This window comes from Pan paniscus, chromosome 11 (genome assembly GCF_029289425.2).
Source record: "Pan paniscus chromosome 11, NHGRI_mPanPan1-v2.0_pri, whole genome shotgun sequence".
In the NCBI taxonomy this organism is placed as follows: Eukaryota; Metazoa; Chordata; class Mammalia; order Primates; family Hominidae; genus Pan; species Pan paniscus.
Window position 1 is genome coordinate 18,011,126 of NC_073260.2, and position 20,894 is coordinate 18,032,019.

At 49.4% G+C, this 20,894-nt stretch overlaps 1 protein-coding gene across 14 annotated transcripts in view; it reads right to left on the bottom strand.

The window, feature by feature from the left end:
• Positions 1–683: 683 nt before the first annotated feature.
• Positions 684–20,894, bottom strand: part of GSN (gelsolin) — a 64,874-nt gene continuing 44,663 nt past the window's right edge. For all 14 annotated transcript variants that reach the window (XM_055117691.2, XM_055117692.2, XM_055117687.2 and 11 more), the window contains 12 exons: positions 19,457–19,546; positions 16,266–16,398; positions 14,990–15,078; positions 14,604–14,819; positions 12,086–12,219; positions 8,871–8,961; positions 6,837–7,007; positions 6,037–6,211; positions 4,508–4,632; positions 4,208–4,285; positions 2,075–2,135; positions 684–1,090 (listed from right to left, as the gene is read on the bottom strand). In XM_055117691.2, the coding sequence (XP_054973666.1) occupies positions 921–1,090; positions 2,075–2,135; positions 4,208–4,285; positions 4,508–4,632; positions 6,037–6,211; positions 6,837–7,007; positions 8,871–8,961; positions 12,086–12,219; positions 14,604–14,819; positions 14,990–15,078; positions 16,266–16,398; positions 19,457–19,546 (1,533 nt within the window). In that variant the 3' untranslated portion in view covers positions 684–920. The remainder of the gene's footprint in view (positions 1,091–2,074; positions 2,136–4,207; positions 4,286–4,507; positions 4,633–6,036; positions 6,212–6,836; positions 7,008–8,870; positions 8,962–12,085; positions 12,220–14,603; positions 14,820–14,989; positions 15,079–16,265; positions 16,399–19,456; positions 19,547–20,894) is intronic.

Consider the following 20,894-nt stretch of genomic DNA (forward strand, 5'->3'; position numbering starts at 1 on the left):
CTGCTGACAAGCCTTGCCAATCTTCCTGGATTAAATAAATGACCACTAAGACACTTCCGCACAACCTTCTCTCCCTTTTCTCTCCACCTAGGGTCAGACTTGCGTCGAGGGTCCGATGGCTCTCCCAGTCTTCCTTGGTTCCCCACCTATTTCCTTTCTTTTGAGACAGAATCTCGCTCTGTCGCCCAGGCTGGAGTGCAATGGCGCAATCTCAGCTCACTGCAACGTCCGCCTCCTGGGTTCAAGAGATTCTCCTGTCTCAGCCTCCCGAGTAGGTGGGATTACAGGCATGTGCCACCACGCCTGGCTAATTTTTTATTTTTAGTAGAGGCAGGCTTTCACCATGTTGGCCAGGCTGGTCTCGAACTCCTGATCTCAGGTGATCTGCCTGCCTCGGTCTCCCAAAGTGCTGGGATTACATGTGTGAGCCACCGTACCCGGCCCCTCCCTATTTCCTTTCGCATAGGTATCCCCCAGGACAATCTACACGCCTCTCAACTCACTGTGGCATCGCCTCTCAGGGCACCAGGATTCACGCACAGGGTGGATGTAGCCTTTCTACTAGTTTACAGGCAAATGCTAGGCACCCCTCTGGCCATTCTCAGAATTACCAGGGACACAGGCAGAGAAGACGCCGGCTCTCACTGTCAGATGGGCACAAGGAAACGAGCCACACTAGAGTACACACTTCAAAATGTTTTTATTGGATTTAATTTCCCGAACACAGACATTTTAGACAATTTTGCAAGGACTCTGAATTTTTGCAGGGCTATTTTTGGATGCTGTAAAAAAAAAAAAGCAACAAAACACACACACACACACACTCATAGCAGAGTTGCTCTGCTCGCTCTAAGGCCTCTTTGAGGGAAGGACAGTTCCAAAAGGCACTGACCGGTGACATGGGTGGGCCCTGCCCCTCCTCAGGCAGCCAGCTCAGCCATGGCCCTGTCCAAGGGGTCCACAGACCAGTAATCATCATCCCAGCCAAGGAACCAGCCCACGAAGGAGGGAGGCTCAAAGCCTTGCTTCACCACGGTGATGGGCGTCCGCCGATCCCGATTGGCTGGGTCCGTCTCGATGTACCGCTTAGCTGCAGACACACGTGCAAGAAAAGGAAACCCCAGGAATTCTTAGTGCCTCCCACACCAGGAAGAGGGTGACTCAGGACAGGAGTTGACAAAGAAGAGGGTCTATGGTCCTACTGTCCCTACTGCCCACCCCCTGCCCTGGGCACCATCCTCCTTTAAAGGCGTGATACCCACGTGGGCTCTCCGCCACCCTGCTCAGGAACACAGGAAGGAACAGGGCTACGGCTTAATCTCCTGCTTCATAAAGCTTATTACTTTCCCTTGCAGTCCCCTACTGGAAGATATGGGAACCAACTTTTGGGTTCCCAGCTCACAAATCAGATCTATTCAGCTGCCAAGAATCTGCTTTGCAACATCTTTTTCTTTTTTTTTTTCATTTTGAGACACCATCTCATTCTGTCACCCAGGCTACAGTATAGTGGTGCGATCATGGCTCACAGCAGCCGTGAACTCCTGGGCTCAAGCAATCCTCTGACCTCAACCTCCTGAGTAGCTGGGACCACGGGTGTACACCAACACGCCTGGCTAATTTTTTTGTATTTTTTCTAGAGATGGGGTTTCACTATGTTGCCTGGGCTGCTCTCAAACTCCTGGACTCAAGTGATCCTCCTGCCTTGGCCTCCCAAAATGCTGGGATTACATGCATGAGTCACCATGCCTGGCCTGCTTTGCCACATCTAAACCTTGACAAGTTCAGCTCCTGAGTATTCTGGGAACTTGAAGTGACTTTTCATGTCCCTTCCTTCTCCTGGAACAGAGGAGAGGCTTCTTCGAGAAGCCTCAGGGTTTCTGAAGGAACTGATGTGTTCTTCACTATCCCAGGCAGGATTTATGAGGGGCTGGCCCACAGAGGAGGAAGTCCCCACCCTTTCTTGTCCATCAGTCCCCTGGAAAGATGCTCATTCCCAGACCTGTACAGGAGCCACTCCCACCACCCCACAAGCAACGGACCCCTCCCCCCCGCCCCCAGGCACTCGGGTCCTCACCAGAAGTCAAGGCTTCTGTCTTTTCTTCTTCTTGAGAATCCTTTCCAACCCAGACAAAGACCTGGAGATGAGATGAGACAGGAAAGGTACATGAGGACTGCTGATCAAATTCACGGCTGGAGGAAGACTGGGGAGGGGCCAGGTATCAGACCAGACAAAGCCCTCCCCTTTCTAACAGAGCCCATGAACTAAGACTGGAAGGATTTGGAACAGAGGTTGAAGACTGGCAACCTACAAACATGTTTTGTTTGCTCACCCACCACCTTGTGTTAGCCAACAATGTCTTTTTAAACCATTATGACATAAAAATCTAGATTTCCAACCTCTCTTTAAAAATTGGAGGATCTAGCAGCCTGGGCCTTCAAACCTCACTTGAGTCAAGCTGTGTAGCAGCCGCCCCTTTGAGATGAGCCGTTCTAGTTTGCCTCAGACTCCACTGCTCCTTCACGTCTCCCCAGCCCAGCCTGCTTCATTCGTTAACATTGCCAACCAGGTACCATCAGGCATTGAGTTTGAGATTCTTCTCTAAAGGTCCATGAGTTATCTCTTGAACAGCATTCACTCGTTCAACAAATGAGTGGCCAAACGTATTCTCACCCATTTATTTATCCAACAAATATGCACCGAGAGTCTACTATGTGCCGGTCTGTGTGCATCTTTGTCAAAATGGGCCTAAGGCTTGGAATAAAAATAACTCACCCACCACTATCACCATTTTGAGTCTTGTTACAAGTTCTATTACACATTATTTAGCTGATTTTTATGTATCATCTATTTTTATGCATATCTAAAATATTACTTCAAAGAGCACCTATCATTGATAAAATGGCATTAGACAATAAAATGTCAGACTTCGTTTTTCTCACTTTTTTTTAAGACGGAGTCTCACTCTGTCACCCAGGTTGGAGTGCAGTGGCATGATCTCAGCTCACTGCAACCTCCGCCTCCTGGGTTCAAGTGATTCTTCTGCCTCGACCTCCCGAGTAGGTGGGATTATAAGCACCCACCACCAAGCCTGGCTAATTGTTTTGTATTTTTAGTAGAGATGGGGTTTCACCATGTTGGCCAGGCTGGTCTTGAACTCCTGACCTCAAGTGATCTGCCCACCTCAGCCTCTCAGAGTGCTGGGTTTACAAGCGTGAGCCAACATGTCTGGCCCTCTCTTACTTATTTATAAATGTGTTCCCAACTAAAGTGGGAGCCCCTCGAAGGCAGGCATTCTATTTTGCTCATCATAGGATTCTCAGCACTCAGCATTTTGCCTGGAAGACCGTGGTGCTGAATAAATGTTGGCTGACTGAATCTCTAACAGATCAACAAACAGATTAAGTAGCCAATGGATCAATCAATGACAACTGCTGAATGGCTCAAGCTGCAATCATTTTTGGTCCCGATCTTCCAACTGGGGATTCCGAGCATCCCTGTGGGTAGTGTAGAGTCTTATGCCTTCGTGGCCAGCTGCTCCATAACTCTGAGGACTCTGGGAGAAGCCACCTTGATAGGAAAGGTGACTGACCTGACACCCCTGTGAGAACGTAAGCCCTGGGAGAGCAGGAAAATGCCTACTTTATTCATTGCTCTATCCCAGCATCTCAAACATAAAGCACCTGGCACAAAGCAGTGCCCAATTAATATTGGTTGAGTAAGTGAATGGCATCTTCCCCTGCCAAGTCCTACATAATGGCCTTCTCTAGGAGATGAAGTGGAGACAGAGCCCAGAGCCCTCAAACCAGAAGCAGGAGCCCTCTAGAGCCTCTAGGTGACACTGGACAATTTATGCCTGCAAACAAGATGCTGCTAAGTTCAACTTCCTCTGCCAACAGATTTAAAGGAAGAGTTCACGCTCCTGCAAGGTCTGGGAGAGAATGATGAAGGTCATGTGATTTGCCTTTATAGGGCGTTTTGCAGCTTTCAAGGTGAGTGTATCTGCAAGGGAGGTACCGCCACTCCCAGTTTACAGATGAGGAAATGGAAGCTCAGAAAGAAGAATTAACTTCCAGTACCCTTAGAGACTTTTCTGGCAACACCTGGCACTGCCCCCTTTAGGTCCTTCTAGCAACTGATCATAGAACTGGAAGTCTAGTTTCTCCCACTCCCTCTGGCACAGAGAGCCTTCACCTGTCGTTCACCCACCTGGTCCCAGGTGTCCAGAAGCATGACGTCATCCGTTGCCAGGTCTTCCTGCATGAGCTCACCAGGAACCTCTTCAATCTGGGAAGGAACGAAAGAGCATCAGCGAGATGTCTTCCCTCCCCTGGGTGGCCTTCCTTTATCTGCCCCCTGAGGGAGTGGCACAGCTGGCTGCAGCTGGCAGGGGGCCCCTTCCTCTGTGCCACACCATCAGAACTGTTTCTCCTGCCCCTGCTGCCGGCCAGTCCTGTGGAACTCGCCTCCCGAGGGGAAAGCAGAGGTGTGACCTCCGCAGGGGCTCACCACAAAACATCCAATCTTGTTGGAGCAGGCAAAGAGGTGAGGAGGATGGGCATCCATCTTCTTGTCCTTCAGCCGTGGGGATGTGCGGTAGGCAGCCTTCCCGCCCAGGGCCTCCCAGAAGCCATCTGTGAGGGGAGGCCACGCCAGTTGCCAAGGGATGCCATCACCCCTCTCTCCCATCTCATCGGACCCTGGGACCAGCCCTGCCCAAGCGCAACCAAATGCTCTCCCTCTCCTCCCTCCATCCTAAAAATCCCAGGAGATCCAGAGGGAAGAGGCCTGAGGGAATTGGAAGGTGACGAAATAGAGGCCCAGAGAGGGCAGACTTGGCAGTAGTCACACAGCCAGGACCACTATTGGCTTGAGGCTGACGACAGCATTGAGGGATAAGGACCATTAGCTCCACTCAGCTAATGAGGCAGTTGTGGCTCGGAGAGGTTAAGCAACTCACTCAAGGTCACACAGATGGTAAGTGTTAAGACCAGGATACAAATCTTGTCTGATTCTAATACCTATACTCTTTCCACTATACCTGCTCTGTCCATGTGCAGCCATTTAAATTTAAATTCATTAAAATTAAATTCGACTAAAAGTTCAGTTCTTCATTCCCACTAATTCCCACTGGTTGCATTTCAAGTGCTCAACAGCCACATGTGACTAATGGCTGTCAAACTGGACCCGGCAGATACAGAACATGTCCATCTGCATAGAAGGTTCTGCTGGACAGAGCTGCTTTAGACCAAGTCACTCTTCACCATTTCTGTTAAGCATCAAGCAGCTGGGAATGAACTCAAAGTAACAGTATAAAGACTGCAGGCTGGCAGAAGGAAGAGCTGCCCAGCCCACATTCTGGAAACAGAGCAGGCTGGTGGCATTTCTGTCCATGGAGAGTCTAGAGATGCAAGGAGACCACTGCTCCTCTGACGCTATCAGCCCTGCCTACCACCTTTCAAGGCTTCCTAGTGAGGGACCGCCTCCTTCCACAGCCCAACTGCTCCTTCCCACACTGGGCTCTCCTTTCTTTCTTTCTTCTTTTTGAGACAGAGTTTTACTCCTGTTGCCCAGGCTGGAGTGCAATAGCGTGATCTCAGCTCACCGCAACCTCCACCTCTCGGGTTGAAGTGATTCTCCTGCCTCAGCCTCCCGAGTAGCTGGGATTATACAGGCATGTGCCACCATGCCCGGCTAATTTTGTATTTTAGTAGAGATGGGGTTTCTCCATGTTGGTCAGGCTAGTCTTGAACTCCCGACCTCAGGTGATCCGCCCGCCTTAGCCTCCCAAAGTGCTGGGATTACAGGCATGAACCACCACGCCCAGGCTAGGCTCACCTTTCTTTAGCTCCTGGAGACCTCCCTCTCTCTGGCCATAGCCCTCATTTTAATGCAACTGCTTTTATTTAACATACATTAGGGGACAGGCCCTCGGGTGGGATGGAGGGGAGGATTTAGAGCCCCCAAGCTGAAGGAAAGAAGGGGGAAACTTAATAGCTGCATCCGGACAGCAGCAGGCCCCCCACCCCGGCTCCTACCTGGCTCGCTGCCTTCTGCCACCTGCACAGGTTGGGCCCGCAGCACCCTGAGCAGCTCCTGGGCCCCCGTCTTCTCTGCCTCGCTGGCTCCTGTACCCACCCACAGGTAGGCAGCTGAGGGGGTTTTCAGAACAAAGGCATCGTTGGAGTTCAGTGCACCAGCCTTAGGCAATACCTGGGAGGGTACAGCTTGGTTAATCAGGAACCAGACAAAAAGCCCTCAGCCCCCTCCTCACAGCCCAGGAGACCCCGCAGCAGGACTAGCTCTCAGGTGGGGACTTGGAGGAACACAGCCCATCAGAGCTGAGGGCACAGACTTTGGACCCTGATGGCCTTGGTTGACTCCCATGAGTCACTAATGCACTGTGACTAGCCAACATGATTCTAGAAATCAGGGCTGCATTAACAGAAGTTGAGTGCCCAGAACAAAGGAGGTGAGAGTCCCATTCCCCTCTAGGCTGCTCAGACCATCCTGGGAATCAAGTCCAGATCTGTGCCTTCCTCCGTGAAAGGGATAGTAGGCAACTGGAACGTAATCAGGAATGGCATGCTGATTGTACAGAATGGTAGGTAGTGAGCTGTCCACTATGCAAAGTGTGCAAGGGACACTGGGTATCCTTGAAACAGGGGGGAGTCTAAGACAGACAACCCTGTGGCCACGGCAGGAAAATACAAAAAGCTGCTTCTTACCCCGTCATTCACCATCCCCCGCCCCCGTTCCTGTGCCTGGAGATCTGGTCATTGAGCTGGGAGGTTTCAGGGAGGCCAATCCCTTCTGTGTTCCAGGACCTGGAAATTACCTCGACAGCCCGGGTGGCTCCAGCGCTGTTGGCGCGGACCTGGAAGAGGCGGGTGCTGGCAGGGGCTGTCTGCCCGCCCTCGCGGGAGGTGCCGCCCTTGTAGATGATCATGGGCTTCCCACCAAACAGGCTCATGAGGTGGGCGGGCTCCTTGCCTTGGACCACACGGCTCTGGCAGGGAGACAGGAGAGCGAGTCAGGGACCTTGGGGGCAGGCTTCAGTCCTTCTATGTCGCACTGGGCCCATCCCTCCAGACGAAGCCATCATGCTTGTGTCTGTGTGTGGCATGGAATGTGACCCGACAACACACAGGCAGGGACACCAGAATTCCAGGAAGGGTGGAGACAGTGTTATTGTCTGAGGTCCCCAGGGCACTGCTGCTGGGCTGCTCTCCATCTCCATGACGACATGCCTTCCTGATCCTCAGCCTGGTCCAAGAACCAGGAGAGCCTGTGTTTGCAAATGTTCCCTTAAATAGAAGCACAGGGATTGCTGGTGGACATTCTTCCAGAATGCTGACGTCAGGCCTGGGCATGACTGCTGGTGGAGTGGTAAGAACACAGCATTCTAGATCCAGAAAACCCCCTCCTGCAGAGCCAGTGCACCCCAGATGCAGGCAGCAGTCAGGGGCTTGGTGGTGGGAGTGAGGCAGGGAAGATGTACACCCTCACATCTGCTCCTGCCCTGTGTGCGGCACCTTACCGTGGCCCCGGCTAACTATGTCCAGAAGAAAACCTCACATGTACGTCAGGCGTATGGCAGTCGCTTCCCACCACGACCCACCACCGCTGAGTTAGGGCTTAGACCCCAACTCCACCCTGATGGTGAGAACTTGGGCACGTGTCTCAACCTCTTGAGTTCCTCCTCTGAAAAATGCAGCCAAGGATGCTACTCCCAAGGCTGTTGTCAGGATGCACTGAGCTAAGATGGTCATCATCTCATTTAGTGCCCAGCACCCAGTCTATCATAGTCAAAGGTCAGGACACGAACCCCCGATGCCAATCTAGAGCCCTGCCCACTTCCACCGTAGGACGGAGGAAGCACAATTGTTGTCCGCTTCCCCTATATTTCCACAAACCAGCTCTGCTGCCCTCCAGCGCCTGGCCAGAGTGACTTTTTAAACCAGAAATCCCTACACCTCAGACTTATCATTCAGCAACTTCCTGTTGTTCTCAGCATCAAGGTCAACATCGTCACCATGGCCTCTGGTGGTCTGGCCCCTCTGAGCACCTCTCTAGCCTCAAATCATGGCATTTTCCCCTTGCTTTAACACCCAATGCCCCCTCCCACCTCAGGGCCTTTGCATGTGTACCACCCTTTACCCACAATGTGCTTTCCTTCACTCTGCCTGGGCAACTCCTACACATGCATTAGGTCCCAGTTGAACAGTCCCCTCCTGGGACAGGGGTGGGCTTTTCTAATCCAATAGGATCCTACCTAGGATTTACCTCCTTGTACTTAACACATGTGTATAAGGGGGCACTTCTTATATGGCAGGCATGATTCTAAATGCTTACAAATGTTAACTCTTAATCCTCACAGCAATCTTGTGGGACGGTACTGTTATTACCCCTATTTTGAGGACACAGAGGCACAGAGAGGCTAAGTGACTTGCCCAACGTTGCCCAGAGGTGAGGACAGGATTCAAACCCAAGCATGCTGGTTCCACATCCGTGCTCAGCCACATCGCCTCTCCCATGTCTCTCTCCCAAGGTCTTGTCAATTTCACTCACTGCATCTGTCATAGCCATTGGTGTGCATGTGTGTTGAATGTCTACTACCACCCAAGACAGCAAAGTCCACTAGGGCAGGGACAGTGTGTCTGTGTGTCCATGGCTACAGATGCAGTGTGGAACACATGGAAGCCCTAAATAAATACCTGTTCCATGGATGGATGGATGGATGGATGGATGGATGGATGGATGGATGGACAGACAGATGGACAAACGAATGGATGGATGAGAGTCAGACAGATGAGTGAAGAGAAGGACAAGGCTCAGGCTGCAGCCCAGAGAGGCGGTGGGCTGGGCTCACCTGGACAGGGGTACCTCCCAGCTCCTCATCCAGCTGAGCAGTCAGGATGGCAGATGCAGCGACCTCATCCTGGGTAGACTGGGCACCCTGCCTGGAAGGGGAAGTGAGATTCAGCATCAAGGTGCACACAGAGCCCTGAGCCTCTCCCTTGCCCTGAGTCTGAGAAACCTACACATCTCCCTGTTACCAGTAATGAAACAGATAGAGAGGGAAGGGGACTCTTTCAGAACAACGAGAGCCAGGAACCACACCAACACTTCCACTCTCAGTCTAGCATCTTGCCCGCTTACAGAGATCTTAGTGCAACGCATGGATTTCCTTATGCTAAATGTGTCCCACAGGAGACTGGCTGGGTCATCCCATGCTGAACAGCCACAGAGAAGATGCTCTGAGACTCAAATCTGAGATGCAGAAAAGTGGCCAGGACATTTCTCTGGGCGGAAAAGCAGGTCGCAGAATAGCAAGTGTTACGAGAGCCTATTTGTGGGAAAAGATGTCAGTGATTAAGCCTCCCATGAACACGTGCAGAGAGGTCTGCACAGATGTTCACCAAAAGGTCCATGGTGATTGCTCTTAGAGGGAAGATTTAGGGGGATTTTGCCTTTCTATCCCACCTCTTTGCGTATTGTCTAAGTTTTCCATAACCAACATATGTCGTCATACAAGCAAACAAAATCTGACCTATTAATGCGCTGATGCAGCTAATTTTTAAAACAGTCTTCTCACACATTTTGTACCAGGTGAATGTGTTATCTAGTGAAAAAAAAATTTAAGCTGTTTTTAAATGTCTGGGGTTGTCAAATTGAGAGACATTCTACAAAATAACTGACTAGTACTCTTTAAAATTGTTAAGGGCATGAAAAAAAGGAAAGACCGGGCAACTGTCATAGATTCAGAGACTTTGGAGACATGATGAGTAAATGCCATGTGGGATCCTGGGTTAGATCCCAGATCAGGAAAGAACAGTAGTGGGGGCCGGGCGCAATGGCTCATGCCTGTCATCCCCGCACTTTGGGAGGCCAAGGCAGGCAGATCAGTTGAGGTCAGGAGTTCGAAACCAGCCTGCCCAACATGGTGAAACTCCGTCTCTACCAAAAATACAAAAATTAGTCGGGTGTGGTGGCGCACACCTGTAGTCCCAGATACTCAGGAGGCTGAGGCAGGAGAATTGCTTGAACCTGGGAGGCAGAGGTTGCAGTGAGCCGAGATCATGCCACTGCACTCCAGCCTGGCGACAGAGCAAGACTCTGTCTAAAAAAAAAAAAAAAACAGTAATGGGAAAACTGAGGAAATTTAGGTAAAGAGTATAGATTAGTAAGTAGTATTGTGTCAATGTTCGCTTCCTGGCTTTGTTAATTGTGCTATGGTTATGTAAGGGTTATGTAAGATGTGAACATAGGTGAATATTCCATTGGGTAATGTCTGTACTATTTTTGCAACTTTTCAGCAAGTGTCTAATATTATTTCAAAATAAGTTTAAAAAAAGAAGGAATCCAGCTTGGCATGGTGGCTCATGCCTATAATCCCAACACTTTGGGAGGCTGGGGCAGGCAGATCGCTTAGAGGAGTTCGAGACCAGCCTGGGCAACATGGCAAATCCCCATCCATACTAAAGTATAAAAAGTAGCCGGGCGTGGTGGTGAGTAGTGGCAAGTAGTCCCAGCTACTCAGGAGGCTGAGGCACGATAATCGCTTGAGCCCCGGGGGCAGAGGTTGTGGTGAGCAGAGATCACACCACTGCACTACAGCCTGGGCAACACAGCAAGACCCTGTCTCAAAAAAAAAAAAAAATCCAACAGTCAGTAATCAGACAAAAAGTTTTAGACTGTATAGTAAGAGAAATACAAGTTAAAAATACACTGAGACACCATTTTATAAACCATAAGATTGGCAAATGCCCAAAAGTTTGACCACACAATCCACGGGTGTGACTATAGGGAACCAGGGACTCTCACAGGTTGCTTGGTGGGAATGTAAAATGCTACAAACACTATCGAGGGAAATTGGGGGCTATCTACCAAAATGACAAGTGCAGTTACCCTTTGACCCAGCAATCTGACTTCTGGGAACTTACTCTAGAGGCATGTCTCTGCATGTTCAAAATGATGTTTGTTTAAGGTTACTAATCACAGCAATGTTTGTAATAGAGAAAGACTGGAATCAACCCAAGTATGCATCATCAAGGAATTTGTTAAATAAACTATAGTACAGCCACCCAAAGGACTATTATGCAACTGTAAAAAAGAATGAGAAAGCTCTCTGTCTCTATGTACTGACATTATTGATCTCTAGGAAGAATGGAGTCAGAAAAGCAAGGTGCAGGGCAATATACAAAGTATGCTACCTTTTGTGTAAGGAAGGGAGGGACCAGGCTATAAATTATTTGCATATGTATTTTTTTTCACGAAGAGTTACTGGAAGGATATGCAAGAGATTAAAGCAGTTACCCAAGAAGGGGTGGGGTCTGGAGAATGGGGTAGAGAGGGACAGGGGTGGGAATAAGATTTCTCAATAAATACCTTTATATTCTGTTTTGATTTTTGAACCATGTAAATGTATTCTCTGTTTTAAAATAATTTTGGGGCTGGGTGTGGTGGCTCACTCCTGTAACCCCAGCACTTTGGGAGGCTGAGGCAGATGGATCATCTGAGGTCAAGAGTTCGAGACCAGCGTGGTCAACATAGTGAAACCCCGTCTTTACTAAAAATACAAAAAATTAGCCAGGCATGGTGGTGGGTGCCTGTAATCCCAGCTACTAGAGAGGCTGAGGCAGGAGAATTGCTTGAACTTGGGAGGCAGAGGTTGCAGTGAGCGAGACCTCACCATTGCACTCCAGCCTAGGCAACAAGAGAAAAACTCTGTCTCAAAATAAATAAATAAATAAACAAATATAAATTTAAAAAAATTTTGGCTTGAAAAATATGTGTGGGAGGATAAACCCTAGTGTGCATAGTACTTGTCATGGATTTGTGGGAGATGTTCTGTTTGTTTCTCCACATTCACTATATCCTACAATAGATGTATAATCATTTGGTAAGAAGAGTTTCAAAGTTGTTTGGAGAAATAAGCAAATGGTGTTGCCCTGTGGACAAGAGCCTCTCCCAGCAGGGAGTGGTGGTCCCACCTCAGACCCTCACACCCTCAGTTTGTCTTCAGCCCTGCTCAGGGCCCAGCCAGTACCCCCACGACACACACCGATGGCCCCAGAACCTCACCAGTTGTAGATTATCTGCCCCTGGCGGCCACCATGGCGGTAGTTGTACAGAATGATGTAGCTGTCGCCTCCATAGAACTGTCCATATGTGGCAGGGTCCACGGGCACCTTGTTGGAACCTTCGATTCTCCAGATCTGCAGGAGCAAAGCTGGGGTCAGATGCTGTGCAGCACCCCCACCCCCCAGCTCAGGCAAGCCAGGAAACCGCAGTGTGGTAGGTTGTGGTTAGGCCATGGGATGAACTTTTAATCACTTGGGCTCGGACTGGAGTTAAATGGTTTGCCCAACTCACAGAGCCACTAGAAGGCAGGGCTGGGACCCTGGGTCAGGGTTCCTGCCTGGGCTCCTCATACTATGCCCTGCCCCAGCCCGTCTGTCCTTCGCTGAGGATCGTCAAGGCAGCTCCAAAGGAATGCAGTACAGTGAGGGGAGGAGCCAGACACAGACCCCAAATCAGGCCCCTCATCCCCTTCCGGGACATGAGACCTCAGACAACTGGCTTAACCACTCTTAGCCTCAGTTTTCCCATCTGAAAAATGGGGATAATCATAGTACCTACCTCAAAGTACTGTGAGGCTCAAACGAGTTTACTCATGAAAGTCTAGCACAGGGCCCGGCACAAAGGGACTGCTCTGTAGGTGGCAGCTGCTCTTATTGTCATAATTATTATTATTATCTTACTAATATCACATTATCTCTATCGTTACTGAGCTGCCTGGATTCTTTCTTTTTTTCTTTTTTTTTTTGTTTTTTGAGACGAGGTTTCACTCTTGTTGCCCAGGCTAGAATGCAATGGTGCAATCTCGGCTCACTGCAACCTCTGCCTCCCGGGTTCAATCAATTTTTCTGTCTCAGCCTCCCGAGTAGCTGGGATTACAGGTGCCTGCCACCATGGCCAGCTAAGTTTTGTATTTTTAGTAGAGATGGGGTTTCACCATGTTGGCCAGGCTGGTCTCGAACTCCTGACCTCAGGTGATCCGCCCGCCTCGGCCACCCAAAGTGCTGGGATTACAGGCGTGAGCCACCGTGCTGGGCCTGCCAGGAATTTCATAGGTCACCTGCAGAGGCAGGGCCACCACGAGGCAACCTCAGTGTGACCCCTGCTGGCAGGTCTCCGCAGCGTTCTGGTGACACCGCTTTTTCCAAGTGGTCACGAGGCCCGGCAGCGCCACCTGGTGGAGCTATGGAGACACGGAGTCGTCCAAGTCCTGGGAAACAGAATCCTAGAATCTCTGGATTTTGAACATTCTTGAAGGTGATGGAGTGGGATGAAACCCCACTTTACAAGTGAGAAAGTGAAGCTCAAAGAGGTTATGTAACTTGCCCAAAGTCTCACAGTCAGGCTGCCAGGGGTCTTACACACCGCCCCACCCGAAATATTTTCATTGCATTCTCCCTAGCCACTGAAGCAACGAATGAATGCTAGCACCAAACCAAAAACAATAATATATAAAAATGAACACATTTGTTATTCCTATCATTAGGAATGGAGTCAAGTTTGCCTGAGGCGGATTCTACCTCCTAAACACCTCTGAACCCCACACCCCTCTTCTCCTTCTCCACTGTGACCTTCTTAGTCTCAAGGTCATCATCTTTCCCCTACAGTATTAGAACAAGCTCCTTATAAGCTCTCTACCTTCATTTTCCTGCCTCCAATCCATTTTCTTAGTTTTCTTTTTATTTTTCTTTTATTTATTTTTTAACTGATTTTTTTCTTCTAATGATATCCTGGAGTCATATTCCAACCCATTTTCACGGTGAGTTTCTAAAGCAGGTGGCCGGGCGCAGTGGCTCATGCCTGTAATTCCAACACTTTGGGGGGCCGAGGCAGGAGGATTGCTTGAGCCCAGGAGTTTGAAATTAGCCTGGGCAACATAGCGAGACCCTGTCTCTATTAAAAAAAAAAAAAAAGATAAAGCATAGATCTGAGCCTATTGCATGTCTGATTTAAGAAAAAGAAAAACCCCTCAACTAGCACCCACTGGTTAGAGGATCAAGTCTACACCCTTGAAATTGGCATTCAAGGCCCCTCCCTGGGGATGCCATCAGCACTAGCCCCCTGGGATAGCTCCCTCCTTTCCGAACATAGCGAGTCCCTCCTGGAATGCCCATCACTCTCCGCTCTTCCTCTCCAGCAGCAAAGCTCTACTCCTCCTCTGAGACCCCACCCAAGGGTTCCCATTTCTGTGCAGGCTGCCCTGACCAACCACCCCCACTGCTTCCTGTGTCCGCACAATCCCCTGTGCTCCCTCCCATCTTCCACTGATCACACAGGTCTGTGACTATGGTCAACTCCCCTCCCAGACCAGGCACTCCTCGGGGCAAGGTGGGGCCAAGACACTTGGCTCAGGGCCTGATACACAGGGTGCATTGGCTGTAAAAACTAAGTAACACCAAAGAATCTCAGCTACCAAAGTTGTGCAAACCTCAGAGAGAAACCTCCTTGGGGAAGCAAGAGGCAGTGCATGGGGAAAGTGAGGGAGGGGCCTGGACACACCCACCCCACGCCCTAAACGTACCTGTTTCTGGCCTGTGCCATCGTCATCCATGCCGTGCTGGGCGGCCATGGCAGTGGAGGTGTGCAGGGTGGCGGCGTCGAAGGGCACCCGCTCCACGTTGGCGATATGGCTGGAAAGGTAGGACAAGCCCAGGCCATCTGTCTGGTCTGGGTCCCGCCAGTTCTTGAAGAACTGCTTGAACAGTGGGGTCTCACCGCCCTCAGGAAGGACCGAGACCTGGGGAGGGGAGGCAGAGGAGCAGGATGTGGCTGGGCTGCCCAGCAGGGGTCCCCAGGGGAGCCTCAGATACCCCATCCACACTGAGGGTGGGACACCCGCCCTACTCCAGCCCATCCCCTCCAAACAGGACCCACCCCTTCCCATCCTACCTGGCCTCCAAGACTCACCTGAGTCTGCTTGGGGTAGTCCATCTTGGTGATGAAGTCAGAGGCTGTTTTGAGGGCAGCCTTCCTCTCCTCCGTGTTTGCCTGCTTGCCTGTTGGCAGCCAGAGGAAGTGATGGAGGGTTAGAGGCCCGGGATCCTGCTGCATCCTGACCTCTAACAGTCCAGGAGAAGGAGCTGCCAAACTTCCCTCCCTACTCTTCTTAGACTGTGGACAGCCAAGGCCAGAGACCCCCAGAGCCGACCACTCACTAGAGCTCCTGGAGTCCAGCCTGGGGCTGGCCAGTGACACCAATCACAACACTACTGTGGTCCATTTAGTGAGCATGTATTTTGTGCTTAGAACTATGCATAGATTATTTAATTCACAGAATAGTCTTAAGTAATAAAAAAAAGTTGCTATCTTTTCCTGAGTATCTATAAGGAAGCTAGGGTCTTAGAGAGATTAAATTACTTGACCTAGGTCACTCAGTGAGTGAGAAGCTGCCACCCTGAGGGCATTCCCGTGCCAAGGAGCTCCTGGCCAGCCAGTGCTGGGCCTCAGTCCCAGCCTTCTCACTGCCAAGGCCAAGGTCCAGATCAGCTGGCCCAGGGCCCAGGGGGCCTAGAGAGTAATAATTATAATAGTGTCTCTCTCTCTCTCTTTCTCCCCACCGTCTCCCTTTCTCTCTGTCCTCCTACTGCCTCCCTCTCCTCTGTCCTCTTCCCAAGATGAGCCTCAGAGAATCAGGGGAGGATATTGATGGGTCCTCTCAGAACATCTCAGGGCCTCTGAGAAACATCTGGGCCAATGGTTTCCAAGAGAATTCCCACAAGATAGTACCGAAAGCGTTTATGAACTTCTAGCTTAGCATTTCCCAAACCAGATCATCTTCATGAAAAGCCCCCCTGTAAATGAACAAGTTAGAAGTCCTACAGTAAACAAACTCGAACATTTTAAAATCCACTGTTGCCCATGAATTTATCTGACCATACAGTTAGATGTCTTCTACATAATTTCTACAGGATGCCAATTAGCCTCTCAGAGAACTGACGTTATAATGCACTTGGGAAACACTCATTTCAGCCCAGATCAGGAATCTGAGGCCCAGAAAGGGTAAGTAAAGTGCCCAAGATCACACAGTACGTCAAATGCAAAACCAAGGCCTCAGCCCAAGACTTCTGATTTCCATTGCACCAGGCACACTCCACACTCCCCGGGAGCTGAGTTCCTGGGAGCTGCAGGACATCCCATCCAAGATCCTACAGGCCAGTTGGGACCCTTTCCCTGTCTCCAGTACCTTTCCAGACAAAGATTTTCCCATCTTTGCCGTGGTCCAGGATGAAGCAGTCCTCTGACTTCAGGGCCCCCTGGGCGAAGGGGTTCTCATCAGCCACGAGGGAGACGGACATGGTCCCTGCACCATTGGAGACCTGAGGGGACGAAGCAGAAGGAACCAGCACATGAGTGTCTGTGGCCGCCCAGCCCTGAGACTTCCACCATCTTGCCCCACCCCCTGTCCCAAATGGCCCTGCAGAGTAACACCTGCGCTTCCTCTCGCACACATTTAGACGTTCTTTTTCCTTTTCTGCTTCGTCAGAACCACATCTGCTGACCTACATGCAGGGGTAACACAAACTGCACATGGGAAGGGAGGGCGGGATAAAATTTGGGGAATTGGGTGCAGAGGGGAACTGCACAGTTTGCTGAAAATGTATTCAACTTTACTATTCAAAAAAAAGAGAAGAGGCCGGTTACAGTGTTGCACACCTTTAATCCCAGCACTTTGGGAGGCCCAGGTGGGTGGATGGCTTGAGCCCAGGAGTTCGAGACCAGCCTGGGCAACATGGCAAGATCCCATCTCTACAAAAAATACAAAAAGTAGCAAGGTGTGGTGGCGCTTGCTTGTGGCCCCAGCTACTTGGGAGGCTGAAGTGGGAGGATCACTTGAGCCCAGGATGTCGGGGCTATAGTGAGCTATGATTGCGTCACTACACTCCAGCCTGGGTAACAGAGCCAGACTCTGTCTCAAAAATAAATAAGTAAATAAAAGAGAAGAAAAGAAAAAGAAAAGTAAAAAGAGCTAAATGCAATCTGGTATCCTGGATTGGAACCTAGAATAAAAAACTGGGGAAATCTGGCTAAAGTCTATAGTTTAGTTAATGGTACTGAAGCAATGTTAATTTCTTAGTTTTGACACATGTACCTGGTTATGCTAAGATGCTAAGGAGAAGCTGAGTGAATGGTATATAGGAACTCTTTGTACTATCTTTACAATTTTTCTGTAAACTTAAAAATTATTCTAAAATAAAAAGTTCATCCAAGTTCAAAAAAAAGTTCTATCTTAAGAGTCAAAATTCAAAAGTTTAACAATATCCAGTTGGCAAGGCTCTGGGTAAACAGGCATTTAAGATCCCTGATGACAGTAATTTGGGAGCTGTTCCAGAGTACAGTTGACTGTGAGGTAGCAGTCCTTTAAATAATAATTATTCTACATGAATTGAGTACTTACTACTCTGTGCCAGTCACTGTTCTAAGCAATTTCTATAACTTATATAATTATAGAACCCCTTTAATCCTTGCATATGATAGTTCTGTTACTATCCCTGTCTCATTCACAAGGAAACCAAGGCACAGAGTGGTTAAGGAACTTGCACAGCTAGAAATAGCTGACCTGGAATTCAAACACAGGTAGTCTGACTCCTGACTCCAAAACCAGTATTTTCTTTTTTTATTTTATTTATTATTATTATTTTTGAGACGGAGTCTCACTGTTGTCGCCCAGGCTGGAGTGCAATGGCACTATCTCAGCTCACTGCAACCTCCGCCTCCCGGGTTCAAGTGATTCTCCTCCCTTAGGAGGAGAGCTAGGATTAGAGGCACCCGCCACCACGCCTGGCTAATATTTTGTATTTTTAGTAGAGACAGTGTTTCACCATGTTAGCCAGGCTGGTCTCGAACTCCTGACCTCAGGTGATCCGCCTACCTCGGCCTCTCAAAGTGCTGGGATTACAGGGGTGAGCCACCATGCCTGGCCCAGAACCAGGATTTTCAACCACTGACTCATTCTTCGGCCTGTGACCAGCAGTTCCTTGTCTAGGAACTCGCCCTAGTGCTATGCTGTACTTAGCACAAGTGCACCAAGAGGGACTGTCTGCAATTGGAAAAGGTGGAACATCCTAATGTCCATCAATTAGGATTTGCTTAAATTCTTACATTCATAAAATAAAATACTATACAGCTGTAATAAAGGGTCGTGTTGAGATTTATTATAGAAAGATATTCCCGACCATGTTGAGTGGAAAAAAGACCACACAACAGCATGAATAGTTTGGATCCAGTTACATAAAAGAGAAATGGCCGGGAGCGTTGGCTCAGGTCTGTAATCCCAGCACTTTGGGAGGCTGAGGTGGGCAGATCACATGAGCCCAGGAGTTTGAGACCAGCCTGGGCAACATGGCAAAACCTCGTCTCTACAAAAAATACAAGTTAGCTGGGCGTGGTGGCGTACATCTGTAGTCCCAGCTACTTAGGAGGCTGAGGCAAGAGATCGCTTGAGCCCGGTAGGCAGAGGTTGCAGTGAGCTGTGATTGTGCCATTGTACTGCAGCCTGGGTGACAGCAAGACCCTATCTCAAAATAAAATAATAAGATGGAAATGGAAAAGTAACTAGGCACAGAAAGCTGTGGCTGGACAAAGATGTGTTCTCTCGTGAGGAGGAGAGGCTGATTTTTTAACTGGGTATTGTCATTTTTGTAATTAAAACATATTTTAAAAGTAATACTGGTTTTTTAAACCAGTGAAATTGCATGGACTTTTATTTTCTTTTTATATTTTGAATACTTTTTTTTTCTTACAATAAACATGTATTACTTCATAATCAGAAAAAAATCGATAATGTAGTAGTTTTTCTTTGGCAGTGGTGAAAATCGACATCCCCTTTTTGTTGTTTTACTGAAAATACTTGGGGCACAATATAAGTGTGATTGAGCTTTCTCCCAGAGCTCAGCCAAGAGAGTTCCCTAGCTGAAGCTAAGCCTGAATTCAGTTGTGAAAATCACAAGAAAGAAATCATAAATAAAGTCATTAACTATAACCCACACCCCCAACCTCCCCACATACACACCATTTCTGTAGTATTTCCCCAAGTATTTTCTAAGCTGTTTTCACATCCATTTTATCTGTGGACTCCCAGAAATCCTACAAAGTCGACCATTCTGCTCTTCTTCCCACTTTACAGACTAGGACACTGAGACTCAGAGAGACCTCATGTATGAGCGTGACACAGATATGTACGGAGTTGATCGCATGCTCTTAGTGCAGGAAAGCAAAGGAAGTACACGAGCGTCCACTGGAGACGTGAGAAAGCTGAGGCCCCCCTCCAAAGGGGTGCTTTGCTCAAGGTCCCATAGCAGTGGAGTGGGGAAGACCAGGTCTTCCACCTCCCTGTCCTGACCCCATGCCCAGGCAGACAGTGCATCTGGTGCTCACCTTGTAGAGCTTGGCCAGCTTGCGGTTGGCCGCATCCTCCTTGGCGGTGTCCTCGGTACCTGCAGGCAGAGCCGGCTTGGGGCCCAGCACCTGTAGGAGATAGAGAGATGGAGAGGAAGGGTGGCTGTGAGGGAGGGGCCAGGCTCCTGAGATAGCTCCCAGGCAGGCAAGGATCACAAGGACATCCACTGTGACCCTCCCCATGGAGTCTGACCTCCTCCAGACACATCCTGCATCTGCTCACATGTCCAGATCTGTCCATCAGAGGTCCCTTCCACCTTGTCTCCCTGACTCAGAAACTCCAGGAGAACACTCCTGCTCCTCTGCCTCCAGACAGCGCTTCAGATATTTCACCTACCGGCTAATTGTGATAACTATAGCTACTGAACACCTTCTACCACCTACCTTTAAAAGATGTCACTGCATCCTCGCACCCAGGCCAGGAGGCACAGATTATCACTCTCATTTTAGAGAAGAGGAATCTGAGGTCCAGAAAGATGAAGTCACCTACTCACACAGCTATTAGGTGGCTAAGCCAGAATCTGAACCTCCATCCCTGTGGCTTCAGAGCCTATTTTCACTCCCACTGTCCCTCCCAAGCCATGGTTGGTGTCCAGGTCCCTTCCCATAATAATAATCACCATTCTGCTCTCTCCAAAAGCTGGAATTGGATGCCCCCAGAGAAGCAGGAACCAAGTGACATGGAGCAGAGCTCATGGTCTTCTCCTTTTCCTAGTGAATCTTGCCTCTATTGATATGTCCTCAAAGCACAATGGCTGGCAATCCCACCATGTGACTAAATGGGCCAAAAACTACCAGAAATAGTCAGAAGAGACAAGAGGGGATTGGGGCTCAGTGGTCTCTTTCTGACCTTATTCTAGCACAAAGCTGGCCCTCTGGGGATGCTAAGAGACTGCCCTCCTTAGCTCTGCAGAGGACCTGGCCCTCCCCACTGGAGAATGCGGCTCACACTCACAGCACAGCCTTGGGTTCCAGTCCCACCTCTCAGAGGAGTCTGGGAGTTGTGCAGGAAACTGATCTCCCTTGCTCCCTAAAGTGATCAGGTTTGATGGAAAAACAGCCTCAAAAGTGAGGCAGGGCCAGCATGGTGACTCATGCTTGTAATCCCAGCATTTTGGGAGGTTGAGGCAGGTGGATGGTTTGACCCCAGAAGTTGGAGACCAGCCTGAGCGACATGGCAAGACTTCATTCCTACAAAAAATTCAAAAGTTAGCCTGGCTTGGTAGCACTCGCCTGTGGTCCCAGCTACTCGGGAGGCTGAGGCAGGAGGATCACTTGAGCCCAGGAGGTCAAGGCTGCAGTGAGCTGTGATGGCGCCCCTGCACTCCAGCTCAGGCAACAATGAATAAGATCCTGTCTCAAAAATTAAAATAAAAAAGTATTTTAAAAATAAAAAGGCGGGGTAGAGCTGAAGTTT